The sequence below is a fragment of the Argopecten irradians genome, chromosome 3 (assembly GCF_041381155.1).
Source record: "Argopecten irradians isolate NY chromosome 3, Ai_NY, whole genome shotgun sequence".
NCBI lineage: Eukaryota > Metazoa > Mollusca > Bivalvia > Pectinida > Pectinidae > Argopecten > Argopecten irradians.
Genome location: NC_091136.1, coordinates 27,996,890 through 28,008,844, shown reverse-complemented (window position 1 = coordinate 28,008,844; position 11,955 = coordinate 27,996,890). Strand labels below are relative to the sequence as shown.

Genomic DNA, 11,955 nt, shown 5'->3' with positions numbered 1-11,955 from the left:
AAGAAGACAAATTTCCTATTTATTTGAATTTCATTGTTGTACCAAAGTGGAGATTTAAGAAAATTTTCCTTTTTGTGCTGTTTCATATTTTCAGAATTATTTAGCAATTTCCAGGCTTTGAAAACATCTGTCCAAAATTTATTTTTACAGTTTAAAATACATAAATTCACATATTCTTCTCCACATTGATAAAATTTATTGAAATCAATATCTAGCTTCAATATGGATGTCCATTTACCAGATGCACTAGTTAATCTCCTTATCCACCCTAGCTTAAGGGAGTTGATAACATAACAAATCAATCATTTTAAAACCCCCATTTATATATTTCTGTACAACAACATCCTTCTTAATATGATGTCTATTACCATTCCATAAAAAGTTATATATGATAGAATTTAACTGGGAATTGTATTTTTCCGAAGGATTCGGAAGGGTAATAAATAAATAGTTTAGTTGCGAAATCAAGAGTGATTTTATAATATGAATTTTGCCTACTATTCTGCTTTATTCTTTGTCGAGTGATTGACAGATTAGGAATATCAATGTCTTATCCCAAAGAGGGTGGATGATTCCACATCTTCTAATCCTTTGTGCCACTTTGTGATTCTAATAATGTGGAAGTGTCAATGCAAGCAAGGATGACGTGACTTAAAGGCCCACTACCTTTCCGAAGCGGCTTTTAATTTTTAAAATGGGAATGTAAAACAAGATCGATAATTTTGTAGAGTCTTAAAAATTATTAACTTACCGTTAATACTACATTTATCATCACCTTCTGAACGATTTTATTAAAATAAATAAAATGTTTATTTTCATAACGCGGGTCGTATTATGTTTCCCGCCGTCGTCCTAAATACCGCGCGGTAGTTGACTATCACTGCGCCAGACGGCAAAACAGAGAATGGACTCTCCACTGTTTTCATATATTACGCAGGAAATCTTGCATATGTTTGGTGTCGTAACCTTATTTTAGGTCATCGGTATGCATTTTCTGATGTTATTATGTTCTTTAAGAAACTTTTATATTTTGCTCCGGAAAGGTAATGGGCCTTTCAATAATTTGAATGAATTGCTGTAAATTGTCCTCGCCGGCGTTGTGACGTCATTGCATTGTTGCTTTCTCGTGAAGTCAAACAAATTTTAATGCTGTTGAGAATGTGCAAAGACCTCGTGTTACTCAGTAGTCCCTTAAGGCACAGACGCCTGTGCCTAAGGTGAGATTGGAAAAAATAGGAAAATCTCACATCGGTAAATCGCAGATAACCCTGTTTGGGAAAGGAATATATTTGCATTTAATTAGAAATATATCTTTATTTTGAATACGGCAGAGACATCTAATACAGCACCTTTCTGATACGACTTTTATTTTTTTAATGGGAACTATTTATTAAAATAAATCAAATGTTAATATTCAAAACGCAAGTTCACTGCGTCAGTGGCTAAAAAGCGAAATAAATCTTCACTGTTTACATGTAGATAGCGCATGGAATCTTGTATTTGTTTGGTATTGTAACCTAATAGGCAATCAATGTAAAATCTATTTTGTTTTAGCGTATTTTTTTATTAGAAACTTTTGGTTTTGTTTCGGAAAAGTTGTGGACCTTTATGAAATTTTATTTTTTAAATAAGAGACTAAATAAGTTTTTAAAACTGCTACCAATAACATTTTAATTTAGTCAGATATGCTATCTGTTTCATATAATTCAAGGCCGTTTTCGTTTATTCGGAACAACCGCGGTTCGACCATTTGTTTATAAATTAAGTCGTTGTTTCATATATAAATACTGACGGACTTGCAGTTTTTGCTACAGGCCTGCGAGGGTTTTGTCGATGCTCGTTTGAAAAAAAAATACTATCACCAGGTCTGTCTTTAATTCATAAACGAACAATTTGGTCCAACCAGTCAAACCTTATAATCGAAAAGGCCCCGTTCGAGTCCGGGCGCTGCCAAGATTTAGCTGTTTGATGTCGCTTGTTGGCGGTACATTTTGGCTTAGTAGGTCGATATGTGTTCCGAATAGCATCAAGTCCACTTCCGGTAAAAGTTGTGTTATTTTTATGCGGACGATTTCACAGCTGACTTCACATCATTCAGTTACATCGCTTAGTTTACGACTGTTACGTACAATTCTATTAAGAATGCTGTATCAACGAAACATTTCAATCGTGAGTTTAAGCTTTTGTAAATAAATGCACTTTTCCAAAGAAAAAGGCAGACAGTTACACAAAATACAGCCGTTCTACATTTTGACACGAGAATTCCTGACTGTCTGAATACACATCTATCTGAGGTTGATACTGACATACTATATCTTGTATGAACACATGGTCATCATATTCATTATGGCGTTTTTGTGTATACGACTGTCCTTTTGGAGAGAAAAAAACCCATCACCCGATAGCAGTTCTCCCATTAATGTTAACCCTTAAAAAATCAAACAAACAGTACAGTAAACGGCATTGTCAAGCCCATCTACGTGTATATCCAGGTACATGTGTAGAAGAACAGGAAAATACACATTCCTGTCGAGTGCCCCGACCAGGAATCGAACCCGGTCTCCGGCGTGGAAATCTACGGCTCTACCGACTGAGCCAAAGAAGCATGCTTCGTCAAACCGTATTTAACACTATTTACAAGTCACACCGACCCGCTCCTTTTACACTCAAACCCGAGACTCTTTAACCACCTACCATGGGTTTTTATTGGGCGCCAATGTAGAAGAACAGGGAAAATACCATTCCTGTCGAGTGCCCCGACCAGGAATCGAACCCGGGTCTCCGCGTGGAAATCTACGGCTCTACCGACTGAGCCAAAGAAGCATGCTTCGTCAGCTGAGCAGAGACCGTATTTAACACTATTTACAAGTCACACCGACCCGCTCCTTTTACACATTAGGCCTAGACCTGCAAGCACGAATTGTGTTGAATCTAAACAATTTAAAGAGTTTTATATATTGAGATTGTCCCAACCAATATTTTACAATTATTTTTTACCAAAGCACTAAAATTCTGGCATTGTCCCCAGGGGTAGGAAATTATAACCATTAGCATGTTGTGTCTCACCAATATATATATAAAAAATGTCTATGTGTTTCATTGATGATAAAAAGAATCTTCCCCTAGATAGAGGATGTGACAACGAAATTACACCCTGAAGGGTAACTGGGTTGCAGAGGGCTGGACAATTTCATTGTTGTAGGGAATGATTCTTTTCTTAAGCATGATGTCACTATTTCTTGATTTTATCGGGGTATGAAAAAAAAAAATTGTTTGCAAACTGTGTGAATCTTTTTTCCGAATCAATACGCAACGTCAATTTTTCTATTGTGACGTCACGATAACGACAGGGTTTCGTGCCATTCTTGGATTTTTTTTTTCATAGTGGTATGCAAAAAAATTATTGACCAATCAGAAAGTCAGATTTGGTATGAAAACTAAGAAAAATTAATTTTTCCCAAATACAAAAGAAAAAGTTGAGATAATAGACTTAAAAGTCAAAAAGCATTTTCAACGTGATATGAACGTGTGTTTCCGTCGATCTCACTTCAGTATATATATATTAATGACGTCATCGACAATGCCCTCCACGTTACACTGCATGAAGTCATGGCAATTGTTTTGCCGGAGTTTTCATACCCTAGGGGTTGACAGAGAAATCTTTCATGGCTAAAACCAGTGACAAATCCGTTAATGGTGGGAGAATATATAAGAGGTCATATAGAGCACATCATATATGTCGACCAACATCGTGATGAACCACATCGACAATGACAACCATAACATCCTTTACTCACTCCAACATGCGTTGTTTCTGAAAGCTAAGATAAATTATTGTTTGTTTTCCCAGATACCTTCCCGCTGATGTACTACATCAGATCTATTTTGAAGATATGTTACCCTGTATCATACAGAAGTCTTGGCCAGCATTAACTGTCAGCAATAAGTGATTTACCTGACAATCAAGAGAATGGAGGACTCCTTTTGTAAGCTGTCAGTCAAACAAGTATGGGATACCTACAGCAGACTGGCATCGGCAGTGGAGACCGAAACATCACACCACTATCAGCAGGTAATAGTTCAGTACTGGGTACCTTGATCAAAACGATATACGCTCAAAAACAACAAACACAAATAATTAATTTACATGGATGTATTTAACTATGATTGAGATGAATTGAAGTGTTGTTTTATCCATCATACAATAGTTCTGTTTTAGTACATGTATATTGAATGGGGTTTTTTCATAAAAATGTTGCTTTTTTTTCTGGCATTCAAATTCAATTTTAAGCAATAATAATTCTTCAGTATAAAGTGTATGACCCACATTCATATAGTAAATAAATCACTTCACAATAAATTAACTATTAATTAATACTAAAATATATTTATGTATCTTTAAATTCTAATTAAAATAAATGTATATCTTAAAATTCATTCCCAAAATAGTATCATACATGTAGTTTTGAATCAAATAACTGTTCAAATTTCAATCAAACTGGTTTATAATAAGACTGATTTTTGTTCATTTTGTAGATGAAGAGAGCATCCCTGGATTTGTCGCTCCATCTTGTGTACCAACACCTCTGTGATGGTGGAGAAATCTCACATATTTTGTAAGTACAATATAGCCAAACTTTTATCTCTCTGTCTAAGAGTTAAAAAAAGATGAGATGCCCAAAGGACACAATTAGTCACATTTTCTGAAAAACCTGTGACTATTAAGTCCCATTGGCCTCTATTACTTAATAATAACTCTTCAAAAGTCTACATGCAGTCTCACTTTTCAGTTTTTGGAAAGTAGCATTAAATGAAAGAAAATTGAGATTTCCAAGTTTTAAATAATGAATTGATAAAGCTCACAAATTCAGTGCTTACTGTAAGCAAAAACAAATGAAATATTTCTTTCCTTGTAGTATTGTCATTTGTCAAACCCTCGTAGCTATATATGCTTGCATGTATACCAGGTGTATATAAAATATAGGGTATGTTACATGTAGCTCAGTTTTGATTTTCTGTATTGTGTTGTATAGCCTACAGGTTTTGACCTCTCTTGTTGATTTTGTAAATCATTTATCTAGATAAGCAGGTCATAATCAATGTACATTTTTTATATATGCATTAACAATATCGGTTCAGTTCGACTAATGACATATTCATTATTTGATGTAAGGGCGCTTACTCTTCAAAATGCCCCTTAGTAATAACCGGTATCTACTGTTCAATTAAAGGTGGTTTATATATTATACTATTATATTGTTGGTTTTGTTAGTGGTTTTTTTTTATTTTATTTTCCAAACAATGTTATAACAAAGACTACCTTTGCACATATACATGCACAGTAATTCCTTTTCCTTCCATTCTGGCATTTTCCTCTCATACACTAGAAATTACATGGGGAGGGGGGAAGAAGGTAAAGGAGGATAAAGGTATGAAGAGAGATAAACAATTAACATAAGAGATAGAAAAGGGAAATTATATTGTACTACCTAATTAAACAGTAATTATCGAAAACTTGAGAAACTTGTAACTATTAAATTATATTTACATATGCCCCTATATAGTCAACGGGAGGGGGGTTGCGTTCAAATTAGCGTAAACGCAACGACGTATGAATACAAACCCAGAGTAGGATCGGACTACTTCTAGCTCACGCTTCGGTAAATTTGCGTCATATGATAATCTAAATAAGCTTTAATTATTTGATATACATTTTTCCTTTTCACAGATGACAGATTTGCTTTGAATTAATAATAAACCAAAAAAACTATTTTGTTCCTTTATTTGTCTCAAGACTAATCCTTAGGCGGCACAGACAATATTATACTCGTCAGTACTCGGTTGACAGTAGTACATGTAGGTTAGTGTAAACAAAGTTTCTTCGTTGTCGGGTTTCAAAATAACAATAAAGAGTTGTTATTAAATCCAATCTAAATATGTATTTGATATCAAAACAGAATATGTGTTCAGGAATTGTAACGGTAATAAAAAACAACCGGGGGCTTTCCTCAGGAATGTTCGGGGAATTCCAAAATTACGTCAGTCACACACCATGCAAACAAATGTCTATCATCCGTACAATAAAATAAAAGTCATAACTATAAAGAATTTAGAATTTAGGTATATCGCGTTCGTAAACCGATACATACATGACAAACACTCAGCAGCTCAACGGTCATACCATTAACAGGCTATGTCACAGTACTTTCCTCGGTTGAAAATCAAATATGGCGGCTCGCTCCACTTCGGACCGCGTCACTACCCTGACAACGATACATACCGGTAGTCATTCCGCCCCAGTTATCTCAATTTTTATTCGAAATTGACATTATTGATATATGATCAAATTGAAAAAAAAAAAAAAAAACATATTTTAAAAATAATTGAAAGGTGTCATTGTTATATTTCAAATCAAACTGCAGCTATAACATTCAACAATCGGAACTATATCTTCGGTCATCCTGACTACCGTAGTTACCTAGCTTAGCAACCAACATCATTTTAAATTTGACCACGAACATGTAAAAAAAGACTAATTTATGTAAATATATAGATTGAACAGTGTTTTGATTGCGTTAAAGGTGGTATGAACGCAATTGGATACAGACATATTCTACATGTAGCGCTAACACGCTACATTGAATATGTCTGTATCCCATTGCGTTCATACCACCTTTAACGCAATCAAAACACTGTTCAATCTCTATGTACATAATTTTAACATATGACCACCTTTACAACTTATGTGTAAAGTATGCACAGACAATTTACTCCATTTTAGCATAAAGCTTAATTCAGTATAGACCCACATTGATCTTTATACAAACAGATGAATATATTCAGCTTTAGGTACAAAGCACATATGCATTCATACTCAGCAGCAATAGCACAATATTATAAAGACAACCAAACAAGCTTCATTGATTTTGCATTAATGTTAGCTACTTTAATAATAATGCATTTTTTAATAATAAAATTTAACATGCTGACTCATGGAAAGTCAATTTACATGAGAATAGTAATTATGCAGTAGTTTGTATATAAATCAGGTGATTTAAGTTCTAAAATATTTTGAAAACATGTTTTTTCTTTCTTTCTTTAATGCACAATTTTTCTGAGACTATATTAATTGATTTAATTAATTAAAGTTCTGAATGAAGTTTTACCTATAGACTATACATTAGACATGTACTAGTATTGCTATCAAGGTGTATCAGGTACATCACCTGCTATCTATTGTTATCTATACAATCATCACCACACTGTTCCTTAATGTCAGATATACTCTATGCATAGTTCCAATCTGTGCCAGCTTCCTAACATAGATTAGAAAAAGATAACCCAATTATCCTGGTCAGTCAGGAAAACACTTAGTCAATAACTCTTAAATATTCTCCCTCCAGCGTCCGCCTCAGTTCCCTTTTATACATTTTGTAATTATATAATATCTAATTAATAAAGAGATTTGTTGTCCTGAACTATCCTTTATAGGTTTACTTTCTTTAACCTTTGACTTATTTACTTATAGAACATTATATAAACCAATAGGATATTTTCACTTTCAAATATCCCCTCAATTTCAGCAAGCTATTAATATGCTAAATTGATAAATTTCATTAGACAAAGGAAAAGTAAAGAAGGCCTTGACCCTTATTTATTCATCTGTCATTTGATAAAATTAAGTGACTAGAGTGGCGAGTATGATTTTTCTGAAAGGACAATATAGCAACGTATACGTAGTGGCCTTGACATGATAATTCGTTAAAATTCTCATTCCAGATATTTTAATTTTTTTATGTTAAGTACGTGATTTTTGTTGAAAATAAACGATATGTAGCTAATAATAGATTGCTGATATATAAATTTTCTTTTTATTGAAAAAAACCCAAACAACAAACCAATAGCTGTACAGTACTGTCAGTGCAGTAACAGCGTCAACCATGACTTTAAACTCTGCAGTCTTTCAGCAGTATACTTTTCTGAATGTACTCGTACTACTCGAAATCAGTGTGTGACTGTTAAAATTGCAAATTAATATTTCAAATAATGAGTTTAGTATTATTCAATCTCTGAGTCTTTTTTTAAAATCATATTTTGTATAACACTATCTTAATTGCATTCATCTGTTCTACACAACTATATTGAAAGCCAATAAACATTTGTTTTAAATTTTGTTCAGAGAACAACAATTTGTTAGCTCATGTTGTGAAAACATAGGTTTGATTAAAATAGCCTGTAGTGTATATATGACACCTAATAATGAGATTTTTTTCATAACCAATTTTCATTTGCCACACCATAGAAACTTGAAATAAAATTAGCAGTAAAAAGATATTTGTTGTCTCTTTTGAAAAAGAGTACAGTGTATTTATATACTTCCTGCTATACATATAAAGAATGCACTTCCATCAGTAAATAGGGTTACTGTCACTCACATTATATAGTGATGATAACCCCTGGAGTATCGAGGATGCAGTAAACAATACAACAGGTGAGCAATGTACTTTAAGTGGTAGACACTAGACAACCTGACCAAGTTATCATAATCTGATTTAATCTTTGAAATAAAATGATAAGTGTGTAATATACTGATTTCTTCCACAATAAGTGGTGTTATTAAACTCTCAGGACATCAAATAAACAATGCAGCTGTTGATTAACAATTTGTTTATACCACACGTGGTATAAAATCTATATCCACTCTGATTGGATGATACGGTGAACTTTGACCAAACTACTTTTTCCAAAATATGTTCCCAATTAGAAGTATTTGAAAATGATAGATTCTTTATCAAGCAATGACTTATGAATACTAATTAGTGTCTTTTTGCTGATGAAAATATTACTACACCTTATTTGCATATTTTGTTCAATACACGTTACCGTATCCTCGCCATATTTCTATTGGCTAAAAACGAATATGATTGTGGTAGAAACATGTCACACTACTCGTGGTTGTTGAATATTGAATTTGTTCCACACTCGTTAGTTATTTTTTAAAAGTACAAAAGACATTTGGTAAAGCTCGTCTCTTTTGTAACTTTTGAAAAATAACTCACTCGTGTGGAATAAATTCAATATTCAACAACCACTCATTGTGTAACCTCTATGTAAATATTGTTTAAACTGGGTTGTTAACCTGTGTGTCAGTAGTTTGATGGTACATGTATATAAACCTATTGGTACAGCAGTTACTATCAGTGCTTAAACTTAAACTATCTGTACACACGGCCATCTACCTATGTATCATTTAAGTTGTTTATGTATACAGACAAAAAACAACTGTATTAAAGATATAAAAAATAATAAATGCCCTTCTGGTGGAGCACAGCCAAGGAACCTGCTCTTACAGTCTCTTTTGTTTGCATTCAAAGTGGGTTCTTTCCCCTCATCCTGATCGACCGTACCAGTAGTTTTATTTTTATTTCTCGAGCTCAAGCATAGAAACCTCCATATCACAGCTAGTCTGTCTTATACTAGTCTTCTAATGTACATTAAATTATCTTAATGAAAATTCTTTTGGTTGCTACTTTTAACTTTAATTGTTAGAATTTGTGATTTTTTTTTTTTTTTTTTTTTAAATATAAACACTTTGAATAAAATTCTCTAATATAATTCTGCCACATCTAGAAATCTTCTAGAGAGATCTCGATCTACATCCTTAAACTCTTATAATTCTAGATATAAGGTATAAGATCATATATTCGCTTTACAAACTGTATTTTGTTTTTAAAAAACAATTCTGTACATTTTGAAATTATTTCAAACCTGATAGTTATATGTATATTCAACAACTTGTGTGTAATATAAGGTGGCATGGCATAGTGGTCACAGTGTCTGAATTTATACCTTCCAATTTGGATCCAAGTTTTGTGCCTATACTGTACATGTATGATATAACAGTTGACAGGGGATAATTATATATGGGCTGCCATATGTTTTCCATAGATTATTCTTTTTTCCTTTAATGGATATTTCTATAAAACTAATTTTGAAGATTTAACGCTAGCGCTATACTATAAATATATATATATACAATGTAGAATCCAAGTAAACATGAAAAGCAAAAACAAGTGCATGAATAAACTTATGAATTGAGAACTTCATGTAATATTTTCTTTTTTATTCCTTTTCTTAAGCATAACAACAAATATTCACATAAAATGTACGCCCCTTTTTACCTTGTAAACACATAAAAGTGTACATGTATACATGCATATTATACACCCTGTACCTGTGGATCTGTTTACTTGAAGTATAGACTGTATGTCCAGCAGACTTATCTTCAGGAGGGTATTTTTTAATTACTAATAGCTGTAACATTTAGTAAATTGATTATAATACGCCATTACACATTCTACACTTTGTTAATTTCTCATACCGAGAAACTTTAAAATGATGACGACACACACCTGGTCAATGCATGCCTCAGTGTCATTTACCGGTGTGACATATTCGTTATCAATTACCTACGTATCTGAGGGGTTCCTAATGCGATGTACTATAGTATATATAGATATGATGGGAATATTGTGTTCATTTTATGTGTTTACATCTATGAGCTGTGTTATTTTCAATTAGCATTAGTATAAGCAACATACCTGGACTCGTATGCAAGCAACATTGATTCTACAACTGCAGATTTGATCCTACAATAAGCTTGATCAGTAACTGTAGCTTCCACTGATAGACTGATGTGTATTTACCATGTTACACTGATCTATACAATGATGAACTCAAAAGTTGATCTAACTTGCTGTTAAATTCAGTGGATGAAATACATGTAATTTGTATGTGTTTCTGTCTTCAAAGATACATCTTTTTCAAAGTTATGAATATAACAATGTCATCTTTCTGAAGCTTATTAAGTATACATAATGTAAGTACTTCTTTTCAAAAATAATAATGATGATAATAATGATAATGATGATGATATTATGATGATGATGATGATGATGATGATGATGATGATATTATGATGATGATGATGATGATGATGATGATGATGATATTATGATGATGATGATGATATTATGATGATGATGATGATGATGATGATATGATGATGATGATGATGATGATGATGATGATGATGATATTATGATGATGATGATGATGATGATGATGATATTTATAATAATAATGATAATGTTTATGATGATAATGATATATATATAATGATGATGATAACAAAATGTTATGATGGTTTAGAAATTAGGGTAGCCAAAGTGTATACATAGTTTAGGATGTGATAGATAAATCTTTTGTAGTTTGATATTTGATGATCCTTGCTGTGATACATATGGACTTCATTTAATATTTCATTTCTAATATTGTTATACTTAAATAGTGTATCACCCCCAATGCACAATTATTTTTGAACTACTTTTAAAAATCTTAAAAACCTTCAGTGTAAATCTAATGATAAGATGATAATTAAACTGTCATGTTCATCAGGCCGTGACGACCGAGAGGCACATGATGCGTATAGTACATGTATACCTATGATATATAGTCGCTTGTTAACCACACATGATAAACAGACCTAGAAGCATCATGTGATTTGTTTTCTGTTGTCGGAAACTTAGGAGTGTGTGTTATGTAGATCATATAGATTGTTAACCCTTCATAGTAAGGTAGGTTCTCCCTGGTTGTAAAAACTCTACAAGACAGTAGTATACTGGTATAGGCATTCAGTATAGTTACATGTCATTGATATGATTATGTCTTTGTGACTGCATATTATTTATTTCCATGTATAAACATGTGCCAGCTGTTTGAAGTATATTTAAGTGCAGAATTTCTGTATTTGAACTAAGAATTGTAACAAAATATCTCTTCTAAGACAAGTGGAATAAGTACATATTTCAGAAAAAATTGATAACAAAAATGGAATGTAAATGTGATTTTTGGTTTAAACATGTAGGTAAATATTATATATTAATAAAATCCTTT

General features: G+C 32.6%; 1 protein-coding gene across 4 annotated transcripts in view; it reads left to right on the top strand.

The window, feature by feature from the left end:
- The first annotated feature begins 2,024 nt into the window (after positions 1 to 2,024).
- Positions 2,025 to 11,955, top strand: part of LOC138318086 (lysosomal-trafficking regulator-like) — a 58,629-nt gene continuing 48,698 nt past the window's right edge. For 3 of the 4 annotated variants that reach the window (XM_069260171.1, XM_069260172.1, XM_069260170.1), the window contains exons 1-3: positions 2,025 to 2,169; positions 3,851 to 4,072; positions 4,537 to 4,616. In XM_069260171.1, coding sequence (XP_069116272.1) covers positions 3,971 to 4,072; positions 4,537 to 4,616 — 182 coding nt within the window. In that variant the 5' untranslated portion in view covers positions 2,025 to 2,169; positions 3,851 to 3,970. Of the gene's footprint in view, positions 2,170 to 3,850; positions 4,073 to 4,536; positions 4,617 to 11,524; positions 11,637 to 11,955 lie in introns of those variants that run through there. The other variant, XM_069260173.1, reaches the window with a different exon arrangement.